Below are 20,062 nucleotides of genomic sequence, written 5' to 3'. Positions count from 1 at the left end.
CCGCTTGAGGTATGCTCAAGCACATTTGGACAAGCCAGCTTCATTTTGGAATAAGGTGCTGTGGACTGATGAAACTAAAATTGAGTTATTTGGGCATAACAAGGGCGTTATGCATGGAGGAAAAGAACACAGCATTCCAAGAAAAACACCTGCTACCTACAGTAAAATATGGTGGTGGTTCCATCATGCTGTGGGGCTGTGTGGCCAGTGTAGGGACTGGGAATCTTGTCAAAGTTGAGGGACGCATGGATTCCACTCAGTATCAGCAGATTCTGGAGACCAATGTCCAGGAATCAGTGACAAAGGTGAAGCTGCGCCGGGCTGGATCTTTCAACAAGACAACGACCAAACACTGCTCAAAATCCACTAAGGCATTCATGCAGAGGAACAAGTACAACGTTCTGGAATGGCCATCTCAGTCCCCAGACCTGAATATAATTGAAAATCTGTGGTGTGAGTTAAAGAGAGCTGTCCATGCTCAGAAGCTATCAAACCTGAATGAACTAGAGATGTTTTGTAAAGAGGAATGGTCCAAAATACCTTCAACCACAATCCAGACTCTCATTGGAACCTACAGGAAGCGTTTAGAGGCTGTAATTTCTGCAAAAGGCGGATCTACTAAATATTGATTTCATTTCTTTTTTGTGGTTTCCAAATTTATGCACCTGCCTGATTTTGTTTGAACAATTATTGCACACTTTCTGTAAATCCAATAAACTTCATTTCACTTCTCAAATATCACTGTGTGTGTCTCCTATATGATATATTTAACTGACATTTTTTATTGTAACAACCAACGATTTATACAGGAAAATAATGTCTATTAACAAGGTTGCCCAAACTTTTGCATCCCACCGTGTATATTTATATCTAGATATCTAGATATCTCTCTCTCTATATATATATATATATATATATATATATATATATATATATATATATATATATATATATATATATATATATATATATATATATATATATCTATATCTATATAAACTGCTCAAAAAATTAAAGGAACACTTTGAAAACACATCAGATCTCAATGGGAAAAAGAAATCCTCCTGGATATCTATACTGATATAGACTGGGTAATGTGTTAGGAACGAAAGGATGCCACATCGCTTGATGGAAATGAAAATGATCAACCTACAGAGCCCTGAATTCAAAGACGCCCCAAAAATCAGAGTGAAAAAATTATGTGGCAGGCTAGTCCATTTTGCCAAAATTTAATTGCAGCAACTCAAAATTGTACGCAGCACTTTGTATGGCCCCTGTGTTCTTGTATACATGCCTGACAACATTGGTGCATGCTTCTAATGAGATGACAGATGGTGTTGTGGGGATCTCCTCCCAGATCTGGACCAGGGCATCACTGAGCTCCTGGACAGTCTGAGGTGCAACCTGGTGGCATTGGATGGACCAAAACATAATGTCCCAGAGGTGTTCTATTGGATTTAGGTCAGGAAAGTGTGGTGGCCAGTCAATGGTATCAATTCCTTCATCCTCCAGGAACTGCCTGCATACTCTCACCACATGAGGCCAGGAATTGTCGTGCACCAGGAGCCACTGTACCAGCATAGGGTCTGACAATGGGTCCAAGGATTTCATCCTGATACCTAATGGCAGCCAAGGTGCCTTTGTCAAGCCTGTAGCGGTCTGTGTGACCCTCCATGGATATGCCTCCCCAGACAATCATTAACCCACCACCAAACTGCTCATGCTGAATGATGTTACAGGCAGCATAATGTTCTCCATGGCTTCTCCAGACCCTTTCACTTCTGTCACGTGCTCAGGGTGAACCTGCTCTCATCTGTAAAAGCACAGGGCACCAGTGGTGCATCTGCCAATTCTGGTATTCTATGGCAATGCCAATCGAGCTGCATGCTGCTGGGCAGTGAGCTCAGGGCCCATTAGAGGACATGGGGCCCTTGGGTCACCCTCATGAAGTCTTTCTGGTTGTTTGGTCAGAGACATTCACACCAGTGGCCTGCTGGAGGTCATTTTGTAGGGCTCTGGCAGTGCTCATCCTGTTCCTCCTTGCCCAAAGGAGCAGATACTGGTCCTGCTGATGGGTTATGGACCTTCTATGGCCCTCTCCAGCTCTCCTAGAGTAACTGCTTGTCTCCTAGAATCTCCTCCATGCCCTTGAGACTGTGCAGGGAGACACAGCAAACCTTCTGGCAATGACACGTATTGATGTGCCATCCTGGAGAAGTTGGACTACCTGTGCAACCTCTGTAGGGTCCAGGTATCGCCTCATGCTACCAGTAGTGACACTGACTGTAGCCAAATGCAAAACTAGTGAAGAAACAGTCAGAAAAGATGAGGAGGGAAAAATGTCAGTGGCCTCCACCTGTTAAACCATTCCTGTTTTGGGGTCATCTCATTGTTGCCCCTCTAGTGCATCTGTTGTTAATTTCATTAACACCACAGCAGCTGAAACTGATTAACAACCCCTCTGCTACTTAACTGACCAGATTAATATCCCATAAGTTTCATTGACTTTATGCTATACTCTGATTAAAAAGTGTTCCTTTAATTCTTTTGAGCAGTATATATATATCTATCTATCTATATATATATATATATATAGCTATCCATCCACCCATCCTCTTCCGCTTATCCAAAGTCGGTACTAGAGGTAGTCCCCAGGTTACGGACATCCGACCTACGAACGGGGCCGCAGCTGCAACGCATGCGCCTCAGCAACTGCCGCTCCATCATCTTCTGCCTGGGGACGCTGCAAGCGGTGGCTGGACGGAGCCTGGAGGGGGCGATTTTGCTGCTCACGCAGTGTAGCATCACCTTGGGTGGCTCCCAGCAGCAAGTGGTTTCAATGCCCGACTACCACACACGGCTGCCTGTTCATTCTAGGTGGGTGGCTGGTAATGCTGCAAGCGGTGACCCGGTTGTGGCTAAATGGAGGCATTGAGGGTGAACGTGGTGGCGGGGGGTAGAATTTTAGTGTGCTTCGGATGGCTGCATGTTGAATGGGGCAGTGGTGCAGCGGACATTGCAGGTAGCATACTTTAGTGGAGGTGACTGTGAAGTGGGCTGGTGAATCGCCCCTCGCTGCCCCCATTCATTCTCAATAGCAAGTCTGCTTGTACTGTTACGCATATAGCAGTAAGTTGTCTCTTGTCAGTATAGGGTGGCCCAGATCTAATTATGCAGATCCAGATTGTCTGGATGACTTTGATTTACGCAGGGACGATTCCAGTTCAGCACGAAGATGATTCTTCATGTTGTCAGTTCACACACTTCTCGATGGTCCGGAATTTTTCGGGCTATTTTCTATGTAATAAACAATAAGTTATAGCGTAATGAAAATTGCATAATTAAATCTGGACCACCCTGTACATCAGACGTTTTCACGTCTGGTGCCTTCCTGCTGTGATAACGTGGACAGTGCTGTGCAGAAGAGCTCATCTTAACCTTTTGTCTTCACCCTTCATGAATGTCTCTGAAACACAAATCTGATGCAAGTGCTGGTGATACGGTAAAGAAGAGAAAAACCATCACCATTGAAAATAAAGTATAAATAATAAAAAGGTCAGAGAGAGGTGAAACTCCATCATTCATTGGCAGAGCACTTGGTTGCAGTCGATCAACAATAGAAATTTATTAAAATAATGTACCTGTTCTGATTTACATACAAATTCAACTTAAGTACAAACCTACAGTCCCTATCTTGTACGTAACCCGGGGACTGCCTGTACATATATACAGTGTGTGTGTAATATATATATATATATATATATATATATATATATATATATATATATATATATATATATATATACATACATACACACACACAGTTAGGTCCATAAATATTTGGACAGAGACAACTTTTTTTCTAATTTTGGTTCTGTACATTACCACAATGAATTTTAAATGAAACAACTCAGATGCAGTTGAAGTGCAGACTTTCAGCTTTAATTCAGTGGGTTGAACAAAAGATTGCATAAAAATGTGAGACAACTAAAACATTTTTGTTAACACAATCCCTTCATTTCAGGGATTCAAAAGTAATTGGACAAATTAAATAAGTGGAAATAAAATGTTCATTTCTAATACTTGGTTGAAAACCCTTTGCTGGCAATGACAGCCTGAAGTCTTGAACTCATGGACATCACCAGATGCTGGGTTTCCTCCTTTTAATGCTCTGCCAGGCCTTTACTGCAGCGGCTTTCAGTTGCTGTTTGTTTGTGGGCCTTTCTGTCCAAGTTTAGTCTTCAACAAGTGAAATGCCTGCTCAATTGGGTTAAGATCAGGTGACTGACTTGGCCATTCAAGAATTTTCCACTTCTTTGCTTTAATAAACTCCTGGGTTGCTTTGGCTGTATGTTTTGGGTCATTGTCCATCTGTATCATGAAACACCACCCAATCAATTTGACTGCATTTAGCTGGATTTGAGCAGACAGTATGTCTCTGAACACCTCAGAATTCATTCGGCTGCTTCTGTCCTGTGTCACATCATCAATAAACACTAGTGTCCCAGTGCCACTGGCAGCCATCACACTGCCTCCACTGTTTTACAGATGATGTGGTATGCTTTGGATAATGAGCTGTTCCACACTTTCTCCATACTTTTTTTCTTGCCATCATTCTGGTAGAGGTTGATCTTGGTTTCATCTGTCCAAAGAATGTTTTTCCAGAACTGTGCTGGACTTTTTAGATGTTCTTTAGCAAAGTCCAATCTAGCCTTTCTATTCTTGAGGCTTATGAGTGGCTTGCACCTTGCAGTGCACCCTCTGTATTTACTTTCATGCAGTCTTCTCTTTATGGTAGACTTGGATATCGATCACGCCACCCCTGGAGAGTGTTGTTCACTTGGTTGGCTGTTGTGAAGGGTTTCTCTTCACCATGGAAATGATTCTGCGATCATCCACCACTGTTGTCTTCTGTGGACGCCCAGGTCTTTTTGCGTTGCTGAGTTCACCAGTGCTTGCTTTCTTTCTCAGGATGTACCAAATTGTAGATTTTGCCACTCGTAATATTGTAGCAATTTCTCAGATGGGTTTTTTCTGTTTTCGCAGCTTAAGGATGGCTTCTTTCACCTGCATGGAGAGCTCCTTTGACCGCATGTTGTCTGTTCACAGCAAAATCTTCCACATGCAAGCACCACACCTCAAATCAACTCCAGGCCTTTTATCTGCTTAATTGATAAGACATCACAACGGACTTGAACACACCTGCCCATGAAATAGCCTTTGAGTCAATTGTCCAATTACTTTTGAGGCCCTGAAATAAAGGGATTGTGTTAAAAAATGCTTTAGTTGCCTCACATTTTTATGCAATCTTTTTGTTCAACCCACTGAATTAAAGCTGAAAGTCTGCAGATATATATTCACAAACAACCATATATATATATATATATATATATATACATATATATATATATATATATATATATATATATATATATATATATATATATACACATATTGTCACACACACGCAATTAGTGAAACTACAAGAAATGGGGATCTGGATAATGGTATTAGTGCTCTTCTGTCGTTTTCATCTACAGAAAGATGCCTGAATAAAAAACCCATACCTCACCGAATGTACCGATCTCCACCTCTTTCCGCACCATGAAGAAAACACTACGTTCTGGCCCATGGAATCACCACACTGCCAGTCACATCCTGATGACTTCAGTTCCATCCCACCGCTTCTTACGTCATCTCCCGCTCCCTCCATCTTTGTCACATCCATTATTTTGATTTGTCCCTCTATAAAAGCTTCCTGACCCCAGTGTTTTTTATCAAATTTATTGAAGTTTTGGTTGTTATTTTGACCTTGTTGCTAATTACTGGAACCTACAACCAGTATGCAGGGAGGCTCCCCAACCTTTAATCTGTTTCATTTGCTTTATTTATCACAACATATTTTATATATATGTCACACACATATGATCGGGGGGCAGCCAACTGGCCCAAAAGAGTGCAAAAAGACATGGGATGGGGGTGCAGGGCAGCGTTTTAATGCCTTTCTCCCTTTCTCTCCAAAAAAAAATGAAGCACCAAAGTCCGAAATATATACAAGACAACCTACTGACAACAAAGCCCTCCGCACTTCCGCACCAACTCCCGTTATGACATTTCCGGTCCCACACTGATGTCCTCAGTTTACGATGCTCCTTTCACGTCATCCACATTTCCTCTGCATCTGTATTCCTTCCAGTTCCAACTAGATACAACCTCCCTCTGTCAACTATTCATTGTCTCGTGTGCAATCTGTGTGCATCTGACCGGTACCTCAGTGCTGTTTTCACTGCCTGAGTGCTATATACTATGCGGGAACAGTACCCCAACCCTTAATCTGCTTTCTCTGTGTTTTGTTCTTCACAATATATACTGTATATATATTCACCCACATACACATCTATAAATACTCTCTATATACCTCTCATGGCTTCTTTATTTGACTAGTGCTGAAGACAATAGCTTATTTATTATCTGAGACTGCACATTGATTTGTAATGATTTGGACATGTTTTTATGTTCTGTGCTCCTGCTGAAGCAACTGAATTTCCTTTTCAGACATCAATAAATGAATCTATTATGTTGTGCTCTTCATATACACTGTATGTACAGTATATATATATATATTTAAATAAAATACAGAAACACACATACAGTATATGTACAATACATTCATGTATACACAAATATACACACACATAGACATTATGAACACACACACAAACAAGATTTTACAGAGGTTAAAAAATCCTGTTACATAAAGATTTTTTTTTTCCAATAAACTTATTTATTTATTTTTAAGTCTGCTGTGCTACATGAACTATTTTCACAGCTATGCTGCAGTGCTGCCTCTATCCAATGTAATTTAACATCCCAGCGAGCGCATATGTCAAGGGAGCACAATGCTAAACCCTTATCTACACAGCTAGTGGGCCCAGCGTGTGAAGATTCATCATACCGCCGGGAACTCGGTCAGCACTTTCCAGCTTATTCTTTTGCAAGGTAGTTTCTCTCTCAATCAATTTCTACAAACTTGGTGTGGTCACACTTCGGAGACCCTTATGACAAGGACTGCACCTCAGCCGATCTGATTTTAGCAAAGATCTGAAAACAAACATCCTCTGCATTTGTGATTGGTTGTCTCTGTGAAACGAATGAGATAAAATGTCTATGGGGAACAGCAATCCAGTGCATCCCAAATGAGAAGCAGGAATGGGGGAGGAGTTGGGAGAATGTTGCTCAAGCTACAGTGAAGCTGTTCAAGAGGACAGAAATGATACAAACTATTTGTATATACAGCACAGGCATTGTGGGATAGATAGATAGATAGATAGATAGATAGATAGATAGATAGATAGATAGATAGATAGATAGATAGATAGATAGATAGATAGATATTGTATGGTGATAAAGTATATTCATATATATTTGTAATTTAACACAGTAAAAATCAAAAAGGCAAGTTGTAAACCTCTTATAGGTGATGGAATATTCGCACAGTAAAAATTTAGTCTTTATTAATCTCTCTTCTTTTTCAACATACTTCAAAGGTTATAAATGTCTGTTTGTCTGTAATGCTGCTGTCTGGTCTGATTTTAAATGTAAAGATAACGATTTCTCTTTATTTTTATTATTTATTTTTTGTTGTTTACTAGTTTGCCATTTATAATAATGCTGTATGTTTGCAATTTTGAGTCTGAATTACTTAATGGCATTTCAGCTTAGGAGTGACTGGAGGTCTAATTTATAAAACTCTGCATTGATTTGTGTATGAAAATATGTGTATGCTGAAAACTACAGAAAAATGTGTATGTCAAAATAAAATCTTATTTATAAAAGCCTGGCGCATGCATATTTCTATGTAATTTGCCATTTGCTTTAATAAATCACAGTTACCTTATAAATGTGCATATGTGAATGTGCCTCAAACTCTGCCCAACTGCCACCCAGAAAAGCCATATATGGACTACAGTAATCCCTCCTCGATCGCGGGGGTTGCGTTCCAGAACCCCCCCGCGATAGGTGAAAATCCGCGAAGTAGAAACCATATGTTTGTATGGTTATTTTTATATATTTTAAGCCCTTATAAACTCTCCCACATTGTTAACATTATTAGAGCCCTCTAGACATGAAATAACACCCTTTAGTAAAAAGTTTAAACTGTGCTCCATTACAAGACAGAGATGACAGTTCTTTCTCACAATTAAAAGAATGCAAACATATCTTCCTCTTCAAAGAATGCGTGTCAGGCACAGAGAATGTCAGAGAGAGAGAGCGAGAGAAAAGCAAACAATCAAAAAATCAATACGTGCTTTTAAATATGGCGAAGCAGCGCGACAAAGCGGCATTTTGTAGAGGAGCGTCCGTATCCTCTAGGCAAACAGCCACTGTGCTCACACCCCCTCCGTCAGGCAGAGAGAATGAGAGAGACAGAGAAAAGCAAACAATCAAGCACCGTGCGGGAAGCACATCGTATATCATTGAGGAGGCTTATTTAATATGTAATACATGCTCTGATTGGGTAGCTTCTAAGCCATCCGCCAATAGCGTCCCTTGTATGAAATCAACTGGGCAAACAAAATGAGGAAGCATGTACCATAAATTAAAAGACACATTGTCCGCAGAAATCCGTGAACCAGCGAAAAATCCATGATATATATTTAGATATGCTTACATTTAAACTCCGCGATGGAGTGAAGCCGCAAAAGTCGAAGTGCGATATAGCGAGGGATCACTGTATACTAATAAACCTCGTACGTATGTAATCACAATACTGCAGACCTTCACTGGCTGGTAAAGCAACCACCCACCTGACAATTCCAACCCTGCATTTCATGAAAGGAGATCTATGGTGTGCTCTGTTATCTGTGGGTTGGGGAAAGGAAAAATATCAATATGAGTGGGTAGCCACTCTCACCTGGCACATGTAATGACACGATCGCTCTTACAATGAGTAGGATAGGCCAAACAAAAAACTGAGCCAGCCAGTTACCTTACCAACTAGGCTGCCATCACATATAGTATCTTTAGCAAGTCATCCAATCAACGCTACTTTGCCTCAAAATAAATGAATCACAGTTTGATCCAGGCCGCCGAGCCATAATGTTTGTCAGTCTCATGCTGGCATCACAGACGACTTGTGCAATAATGGAATGTCACCACTTATGGTTAACAAAAACAGCGTCATTCTCACTACGTGCACTTATTGCAATATGAGCGTCCTTCAAATTGCCCCATTTACTTTAGGAAACCTGGACACTTTGGCAATTTTTTTTATTTATTTTATTTTTTTTTTAAAAAAGGCCTGTACAACCAAACCATATGAAAACTGAAAATACCCCATCACCAGTCATTTATGCCATCTAGGATAGCAGGCATGATGGAGCTGAAGCTTGGCAGAGATATTCCTGAGAATGCTGACCATTTCCCTCTGATAGGTGCCTGTTGGCAGAAAGCTAACCATTGTTAAAACCTGGATAATAAAAAGGTGTTGCCTGATTTAAGTCAGTCTGTCGTTCTAATGCTGGGGCCAACTTGGCACATAGTTCTACCAGAATGGGCTTTGAAAGTCTAAATCAGCTCACAAGTCAGCCATCATGGGCAAAAAAATCCTACTGGACCCTAAAAGCTTGTTCCCTTTGCATATGACCATTTGCAGTGTTTTCAAGCTGAACCAGACAAGTCATGTTGTGTCAAACTATTAGGCTATAAATACGCTATACAGCATGAGATTTAGAGCTTTCTGTACGCAGAGAGTGAATCACTTATGGGTTTTTACCACACTCTGTGTCAACATGAAATCAATATAAACAGAATAAAAACCAAAAAAAAAAAGTTTTTCAGCACAAATATGCAGCATTGACCCTCTTAAAATGGAATGAAAACAGAGTCTTGCGTCGTATTCATCACTTTTGAGGTTTAATAGGTTTGTTACATCAGCGCACATTCTAGTAACAAGTCAGTAATATGAATTATTACACACCCTTAAACTCAATCACAATGCACTTTACAGAAAAAAATTATTTTACCATAGCCTTCTTGCAGATCAGTTGTATAAATCAAATTTACCCAACTGATTCAAATGAAGTGAAATAAAAAAGCAACCTCAGGCCATCTCAGGTAACACTGACTTTAGAACTCTTCTTCACTGGTCCTCCATATCCTTGAAGTTAACATACCAGGTGGCGACTCTGGATGTTAAGAGTTGATTTTATTTCCAAAGTGTTATGAGGTTTTTGCTATTATTCATTTATTTCATTTTTTAACACCAATTATTTCAGTTTTGCAATGACTTGCGAATTCAATTTATTTAATTATCTTGAAATTAATTTGTGCCATTTTTTGATGCCATTTTGTTTTCCAAGGAGTCATCAGTTTCAGTGGTTGTTTTTGAAATTTCCAAGGAAATTAACTGCATGAACATGATGCCTGATGTCTCTAATGGGTTCAAAGGTCAGTGCTGCCATCTCCTTTCTATCGAAAATAATGGATAAGAACCTCAACTCTGCATAGTGAGTTCTCTTGGAAAGTTTGTCCCAGTTAGCAATCCTTAAGCTCTTTGACTTCATTTCTCTACTTCATGTTTTAAATTTGATGTCAGAATTTTTTTTTTTACTACTTTTCTTTTCTTGATACAGGGCTGTTCAAGATTGGGCAACACTTATAAAGGCTAGTGTGTTGGGGTGAAAAAAATAGTGCTTTTTACAATTAAAATTTTTCACTTTTTGTATTAGGATTATTATAGGATTATTAATAAAATGCAGGTTTTAAGTGAATAAACTGGGAATGCTAACAGAACTTTTGATGGTGCATTTAAACAAACTTGACAGGCTGGTGTCTTTTGGACAGAAGGTTTAAACACAAGCCAATGATTCATGGGAAAGACAACTTGGCTTTCAAGAGACAAAGAATGCTGGGATACATGCAAATAGAAGAAGAATGCTGGGAGATATGCAAAGTAAAAACAAATATTACTAAGCTGTTATTACTATTAGAATGTCTACATTTAGAACATTAGAACAATATGGATGAGAACAGGCCATTCAGCCCAACAAAGCTTGCCAGTCCTATCCCATTAATTAAAAAAAAAAAGAAAAAGCATCAAGTCATCAAACTACTTGGTTATTTATTCCATGTGTCTGTGTTTTATATGTGAAGGTTGGAAAATGGATGGAAAAACTTCCTAATGTGTATACGAAATTTACCCTTAACAAGTTTCCAACTGTGTCCCCGTGTTTTTGAGGAACTCATTTTAAAGTCACAGTCTTGATCCACTGCACTAATTCCCTTCATAATTTTAAGCTCTTTAGTTCTATGTCCTCTTAAACTCCTTTTGCTTAAATTATAAAGGCTCAGCTCTTTAAATTTTTCTTCACAGCTCGTCCCCTGTATTCCTGAATCAGCCTAGTCGCTCTTCTCTGGACTTTTTCCAGTGCTGCTATGTCCTTTTAGTAGCCTGGAGACCAAAACTGCACACAGGACTCCAGATGAGACCTCACCAGTGTGCTATAAAGCTTGAGCAGAAACTCCTTGAACTTGTACTCCACACATCAAGGCGCGATATACCCTGACATTCCGCTAACCTTTTTAAGTCATCTAAACACTGTCTTGCATTTGATAGCGTAGAGTCCACTATGACTCCTAAATCCTTCTAATAAAGCAAATGTTCGATTTTTAGGCCTCCCATTGTCTATTCAAACTTAACATTTTTCTTTCAACGTGTAATACAGTCATATGAAAAAGTTTGGGAACCCCTCTTAATTCTTTGGATTTTTTGTTAAAAAGCTACTTTTTAAAGTAGCAACTTCCTTTTAATATATGATATGCCTTATGGAAACAGTAATATTTCAGCAGTGACATTAAGTTTATTGGATTAACAGAAAATATGCAATATGTATCATAACAAATTTAGAGAGGTGCATAAATTTGGGCACCCCAACAGAGATATGACATCAGTACTTGGGCCTCCTTTTACAAATATAATAACCTCTAGACGCCTCCTATAGCCTTTGATGAGTGTCTGGATTCAGGATGGAGGTATTTTTCACCATTCTTCCATACAAAATCTCTCCAGTTCAGTTAAATTTGATGGCTGCTGAGCATGGACAGCGTGCTTCAAATCATCCCATAGATTTTTGATGATATTCAAGTCAGGGGAATGTGACGGCCATTCCAGAACATTGTACTTCTCCCTCTGCATGAACGCCTTTGTAGATTTCGAACTGTGTTTTGGGTCATCGTCTTGTAGATTTCGAACTGTGTTTTGGGTCATCGTCTTGTTGGAATATCTAACCCCTGCATAACTTCAACTTTGTGAGTGATGCTTGAACATTATCCTGAAGAATTTGTTGATATTGGGTTGAATTCATCAGACCCTAGACTTTAACAAGGGCCCCAGTCCCTGAACAAGCCACACAGCACCACAGCATGATGGAACCTTCACCAAATTTGACAGTAGGTAGCAGGTGTTTATCTTGGAATGCGGTGTTGTTCTGCCTTGCAAAGCTCCTTTTGTTATAACCAAATAACTAATTTTTGTCTCATCGGTCCAAAGCACTTTGTTCCAAAATTAATCTGGTTTGTCTAAATGAGGATTTGCATACAACAAGTGACTCTGTCTGTGGCAGGAGTGCAGAAAGAGCTTCTTTCTCATCACCCTGTCATACAGATGTTCTTTGTGCAAATTCCGCTGAATTCTAGAACGATGTACAGATACACCATCTGCAGCAAGATGTTCTTGCAGGTCTTTGGAGGTGATCTGTGGGTTGTCTGTAACCATTCTTACAATCCTGCACATATGCCACTCTTGTATTTTTCTTGGCCTGCTAGACCTGCTGGGTTTAACAGCAACTGTGCCTGTGGCCTTCCATTTCCTGATTCCATTCCTTACAGTTGAAACTGACAGTTTAAACCTCTGTGATAGCTTTTTGTAGCATTCCCCTAAACCATGATACTGAATAATCTTTGTTTTCAGATCTTTTGAGAGTTGCTTTGAGGATCCCATGCTGTCACTCTTCAGAGTCAAAGGGAAGCACAACTTGCAATTGACCACTTTAAATACCTTTTCTCATGATTGGACACACCTGTCTATGAAGTTCAAGGCTTAATGAGCTAATCCAACCAATTTGGTGTTGCAAGTAATCAGTATTGAGCAGTTACATGCATTTGAATCGGCACAATTACAAGGGTACCCAAATTTTAGCACAGTCAGTTTTTCACATTTGATTTAATTTCATACAACTAAATACTGCTTCACTAAAAATCTTTGTTCGGAAAACACCCCAGTACTCAGATGTTCCTAGGAAATGAACGACATAACACTGTTATCTTTTTTGTTGAAAGTAGAGTAAATTATTATCCAGGCTGACATATGACAGTATTTTACATTTACTTTCATTAAATTGTATCAGCCATAAATCTCCCCATCTGTATGCTGTAATGATTGAACAGATTCTTGATTATCTGCCAATCCACCTAGCTAGGTATCATCTGCAAACTTAACCAGCTTGTTACTTATATTCCTATCCAAATTATTTATATATATTAGAAATAGCAGAAGCCCTGCCACTGAACTCTGCTGGACTCAACGCTTAACATTAGCGAATTCTGATGAGGTTCCTCACACCATTACACTCTGCTTCCTGAGTCAATTCTGTCCCCATTTACATACCATACCCTGAACTCCCTCTTCTTTTAGTTTGATGCCCATATCAAATGCTTTCTATGCTGCCACATAAGAACAAAGGACCCTCAGTTTACACAGATATCTCTTTTAATTTTACCAATGGACATTGATTTGAATCATTCAGGGTATATGTTTTTGTCTGTGTTAACTTCTAGCATTTGATATGCCAGGTTTCTCTCCAAATAAACAACTTTAGACTTGAAAAAGTTTGGGTATTATTGCAATGAATCTACCTTGTTGTTTGCTGACACTGATAACCACCTGAGGGTCAGGAGGTACTTGAGATACTTATCCAGGTTCTGTAGGATCCTAATCCAGGTCATGACTGTTAAAAGAACAAGATATGCTTGTCCAGGATAAATCATCTTAGATTTAGTGCCAGGGAGCTGAAGGGTATAGGCGTCCAGGCAGAAGCAGGCTCCTGGCCTCGGTTAGAGTATTCAGTGCAATCCTTTTGAGGGTAACCATGCCAATTTAGGTATATCCTTTCAAAATCCTTTCAAATGTAGCAATCTGGGACCAGGCAGTGTACTGTGATCGTGACAGGAGGAGATCTCCTGACCTTTGCTAAGATATTCAAAGGATCAACCCTTACAGTGGGTGAAACAGAGAGCTCTTGGCATCAACTATTGCAAAGTTATTTCATAGGTTTAGCGTTGAATCTTTTAGGTAGCCAGACCTTTTGAAGGACTGCAGCGGTAAGTATTGCAGGATGAACATGTAAAACAAGGTTAGTAATTTAGACATTTCCAGTGTAGGTGCCATGGAGGAAGGACGGATCATAATGGATGGACTTGACAAAATGGGCACACCATGAGCAGTTCATTCCCCCAGTCAACAGGTGGCAGTGTTGCTCAAGGCTGGACCCGATTAGGACACCTGCAAGGTGGCATGGGAATTTTGAGTTCGGAAAAGCAGCCCTGTCTGGGACTTTGGGTACCACCAGAGGGTGCTGCCAGGTGAGGACTGTCTTTTTTTCCACAGGACCCAGAAGTTCTCCAGATGACCTGGCATGACACTGGAAGCAACTTCCCTGGGTCAGATTCCCTCACTTTATGAGTCAGGAGCCAGCAGGCGACACTCAACTGATGCTGGAAGGAGATAATTTATGATTATATCTGTGTACTTTGGCTGGTGCTCAATTAGAAAAAGTGTTGGTTGAAAATAAAAACCTTTTATTTGAATCTGGATTTGTGTTGGGCGACACTGCATCTACGGTTTGGGTCTCAGTGGCACCCCATTGTGGTTACACCAGGAAAACAAAACAAAAAGAATATGCCAATAAACAGAGGTAAGGTAGCTATACTCACTAATCATGGTGTCAGAAAGCAGGTCCATGAGCAAGCTGTTTAGCATGTGCAAGAAAAGAGGGACACTAATGACCCTATAAACCTATAGTGCTTTAATGTGGGGTTTACTCTTGAAGGTGCTATAAGACTGAGATGTGAAAAACCCCAGGACTTAGCAATGTCTCTTGTTGACTGCTAACCACTTTGTGCAAATGTATAATGAAGGCAAGACCAGAATACAAAAGCAGAGGAAAGGAGAGAAAGACTGGCAGAAGTACTGGTAAAGCCTAATGCCCACTTCACAAAGATTATTAACAATAATCTCAAAACCGGAATAGGTTAGGAGATGGAGAGCAGGATGAATTGTTTGGTAAAGATTTGAGGTAGCGGTGCTGCCATGACGCTCCACAGATATAACTCTCACCTTTAACTTCTAATAAACATAACTTCTAACATCTTTCTGATGGACAGAACACAGTTTACAAATGGTCTAAACTCAACCAGTAAAGACTACGCAAGTCACATGACAGACAATGACTTTAGAGGAATATTACACATCTTAATACGTATCTGAAAACAAAACTGAGATGACCGTTGGAGCATCAAGACACGAAGGTAAAAATACAAGAGATAGCAACAGCTGGTGTTCTTTGTTTTTTCATCTTACCTTAGCTGATATGGCAGAATTTTCACTGATCCACTCTGTGCATCAAGTGACTCTGTGGGAGAAAATGAACACATGAATTATGAATAGAGAGTATGAATATTATGCAAGCAAAACTATGTGAAAGAAAGAAAATGACCAGAAGATGAGACATAGTCAAGAAACAAAGTAGGGGTTGATTTGTTTTCAATCCTATTTTTGTAAAAATTAATCTATTTGTATGGAATGTTGTGTGATTACAATAAAAATCAGTAAAATTATAAATAAAAAAAAGAAACAAAACTAGCGTTGTAATTGTGAGAACTAAAAGAATAAAAATATTAGAAAAACAAGATTGTTAAGTCAAAAGTGAAAAGCTTAGGACAAAAACAACATTCATATTTTTAGAAGGTTCATATTATCTGCAATCTTGGATGGAAAAATGACGTTAATCAGTGACTTTTTAACACATCGCATCATAACATCGACATCATGACCACCAAGAACATCACTCCAAGAAGCCTCAAAGTAACGACAAATTCACAAAATGTCGGCACCCAAAAATCAAACTGAAATGGCATTAGAAATGTTACGAAATAAAATTAGAAAACTCAGAATTACAACATAGAAAATATAAAATTGCAAAACTACAATACTTGACTTTCAGTTTGCACAACCTTAATTGGGTACAAGAAAATGACATCAAAAACGTACAAACGAGCCACAAAACAAAGAATATCATAATAAGATCTTAAGAATGAAAAGCACTAAACAGAATAGGTAGATAGACAGTTTCACCTGCCGGGGAGGTCTCAGAACACCAAACCGTAGCCACAATAACACTAACGACAGTCCTGAGTTCAAATGGCCATTTTATTTTATCACAAACTCCTTGCACATGCTTCGTACACAATCAACAATACAATATTACTTTTCTATCTTTTCCTTTCTCTTGTGCTCTCCCCAGGCAAGTGTTGTGTACCTCCTTTACCCACATTGACTCCTCAAGGAAGCACATCAACTGGAGTCCCCTCAGAATAATCCCACATTCTATTTATCTTGGGAATCGAATGTTAGAGCTGGGAATGATGTCACCCCCGAGTTGAATGCATTTCAGGAAATCATTCACAAAATCAATATGGACGTGTCCAGCAAAACCTTTGTTCTGCTCCATTGGAAAAAATAGCAGGTGATAACAACGCATTATGCTGTATTTTGTGCATCCAAAAACTGAAACAACATGTCCATAGACAGACTTTGGACAGTACTGTGTGTATGACCAATTTAATGAGATACAAATAGACAGAAGTGCTAATAAACTGCATAATACTGCAGCTGACAACACAAATTGAGGTGTATTTATTGCCATTTTGGACTGATGTCTTATTACAAGCTGGACAAACTCGACCTTGACAGAACAGCCCCGAATTTCAGTGTTGGAAATCCAACTAATGGGGGAGTTCCCGTTGAAAATTCTGATTAGGAAGTCGAAAATTATGATTTCCCACTTCAAATGGAATGCAGAAGGACATCCAGTCTCGGAATCCCTCCCACTGATACCCATGGCACTACAATTCCCAGATCATCCTGTGGGTGTGCACATAGTTGATCCAACAAAGGAATGCTGTCATCTAGGACAGTGGGGGAGTAGTATACAGCCCAGACAGATGCCCCAGTCCATCCATTTTGTTATTTCACCCAGGAAAGGGAACACTAGCCATTCCAAAGAGGAAGTTGATTACTGTATATGGTCTTTTTGGCCAGGCAACGAACCAACCATTATGATTAGGAAGTCAGTCCAACCCTGCCTTCCACTACAGCAAACAAATGATAATGATGCTAAGATAGATAGATAGATAGATAGATAGATAGATAGATAGATAGATAGATAGATAGATAGATAGATAGATAGATCTAAAGTCAAGCCTCAGTGGGACGAGCTATACAATAAGCTCTGCTGGAGTGAAAATGCCATTGAACAAACACATACACACACAGATGCATTTTAATTCTGACTTCTCCATGCAATAATCACAATCTTTCTGCAATTAATGCCTCCTGAGGTTTCTTCCTTCTTGATTTGTAAAACTGTCAACCTGAGCAGAAGAAATCAATAGTAAAAGCTCCGTGCCAGATCTGATCACTATTTATGCTGTAGATAGAGTCACATTTCATCTCTAGTGGAGGGACTAAAAGTAGCCACTCATGTTCTTGATGAGAATAAACTACTATTAAAAAAAAAACAAAAAAACAACTGGATGATCAGTTTGCTATCACAAAACCAAATCAAGTGCATGAAGCAAGCGATTTCCCACATTCTAATCTAACTGGGTTTATTTTATGTACTTACAATGGTGTTCTCTGCATATACTTTACTAAGACACCCAAATAAAACATGTATGCATATTATATACACATACACTCTCTCATCTCACACACACATAGTGTTTACCTGCTTAAATCCAGGGTGTGGACTAATCTTTAAAAAAAAACAAGTAATAATCATAGCTTTAGCTAACTGAACATTTGCTATTCAATTCTTGACAAATTCAACTCACTAATTTATTTGACAGTAAATTTTGTAGTCACTTTTGGTAAACAATTGCAATAACAATAAAACTGAATCTAGTAAGTAAACAGAAACACAGTTTCATTGTAAACTGCCACATAAATCGATATCTAAACATACAGTAACAGGTTCTACAAGGAGAAAATAAGACGGAGAACATAAGGCCGAGGCGTCAAAATGCTCACCTTGAAAAGGGCTAAATTAAATTTAATGAGAAACTGGTTTTCTATTAGTCCTTTCTTAATATTATTCAGACATGCGCCTTTAAATTACTAAAAACAAAACAATGTTTGAACACAGCCGGTCCCCAACTCCGGCGCACGTATACTAGAATATTTGACTGACTGACTGCTGCTGACTTGCGCCGTTGAAAATAAACAGTAGGCGAACGGGCGACAGTTAATTCGCTAATCGCTAGGCGATGCCAAATGCTCCCCAGACCCAAAAGTGGCCACCTGAATGTCTTCATAGAGACGAGCGTGGGTTTTTAAACAAATCAAGCTCTGCTATGAAAGGTACGATACAAAGTTAAATGGAATGATCGCAGACATCGAACCAAATCTCTACAACGGTAAGTCCAACAATCGACTGTTAATGGCAGATGTTAAAGACTGCGTAGTAGAATAAACAAACCAGACCCTAACACTGACCGCATATATAAACGATTCCAATGCTTCTAATATGCAAGAAGAATTCACGATTCTCCAGTCCGTACAGCTAAAATTGCACAAAGTTTCACAAAGACGATTTTTTTTTGCGACATGCCAGTAAACCCCGGCACAGGTGTTGGTCGTTCGCAGCGCACGACTGTGAGAGCAGGTGCCGGTGGCAGCGGAGGGTTTGCATACCTGTCGCTGAAGCGCACGCATCCCGAATGGCTTTGTATTTGTTTCCAGACGCGTCCTTATGCAGCTTTTTCAGAAGCTCCTCCATTCTGAAGATGTGGTGATTTTCTTAAAATAAAAATAAATAAAACCTCCCTCCCTTTTGGCAACAGTTGCGAAGGGGCAGCGCGACTAAACACGCAGCATCCTCTCTAATGATGATTCATTGCAAAGGCCGGCGATGGGGAAGAAGAAGGAGGAGGAGGAGCTCGTCAGTCGAGCCAAAGGGGGCTTCCCTGCAAACTGCGGGGCTCAAGTACGTCACGAGACAGCAGACAGCCGAAGAAGCCCTGTCACGAAGCCCTGCCCGGGCAGACAGACAGGTAGAAACATCAGGGGTCCTCCCGAAAAATTCTTTGCTCACAGACAGTCCATTTCCCTCATTCCTGGCGGAGCAGCGAGCCACTTGGAAAGTACGGAGATGGAATTCAAGACCGAGGATTGGAATTAAACCGCAGGCAAGTGACCTCGTCGATTTACACCACACAAAATCAGAGTTGAGAAATAATATAAAAGTAGCACCTTACAGACCTGGATTCGGAAAATGTTTCTCATCATTGTTCGATTTAATAAGAATATAAAAGTATGTATTTTATTTTTATTTATTTATTTTCGAACCTCCTTCTTGGGACCCCCACTTCCAAACTGCCCGACCCGGTCCTCCCTGAATCCACTATATCAAGTATCTATATAAATAAAAGTCAATGTATGTATGTATTTATGTTCCAGCATCACGTCCGAACAGCTGGAGTGATTTTCATGAAACTTGGTACACGTGTTTCTCAATGGTCGACTAAAAATGCTGTAGGGTGAAATCAGCCCTAACCCACCCCAAACTGGGTAGGGTGGGTGTGATCTTATGGTGTTGTATGCATGTTATCATCCAGTTGACACTCAGGACGACCACCAGAGGTTGAACTGAAGGTGACTGCCAACATTCTTTATGTTTGAGCGCCACTGTTGCTAGTGAAATGAAACTTGAATTCTAGACGTGCA

The 20,062-nt window shown here is 39.8% G+C and overlaps 1 protein-coding gene across 3 annotated transcripts in view; it reads right to left on the bottom strand.

Annotated features, from left to right (window-relative positions):
* arfgef3 (ARFGEF family member 3) overlaps positions 1-19,727 on the bottom strand; it is a 191,655-nt gene extending 171,928 nt beyond the window's left edge. For all 3 annotated transcript variants that reach the window (XM_039738234.1, XM_039738235.1, XM_039738236.1), the window contains exons 1-2: positions 19,031-19,727; positions 15,638-15,689 (exon numbers count right to left, since the gene is read on the bottom strand). In XM_039738234.1, the coding sequence (XP_039594168.1) occupies positions 15,638-15,689; positions 19,031-19,115 (137 nt within the window). In that variant the 5' untranslated portion in view covers positions 19,116-19,727. The remainder of the gene's footprint in view (positions 1-15,637; positions 15,690-19,030) is intronic.
* Positions 19,728-20,062: the final 335 nt, after the last annotated feature.

The sequence above is a fragment of the Polypterus senegalus genome, chromosome 16, assembly GCF_016835505.1.
Source record: "Polypterus senegalus isolate Bchr_013 chromosome 16, ASM1683550v1, whole genome shotgun sequence".
NCBI classification, from domain to species: domain Eukaryota; kingdom Metazoa; phylum Chordata; class Cladistia; order Polypteriformes; family Polypteridae; genus Polypterus; species Polypterus senegalus.
Note: the sequence above shows the minus strand (reverse complement) of the source record. Positions and strands in the feature narration are given on the sequence as shown.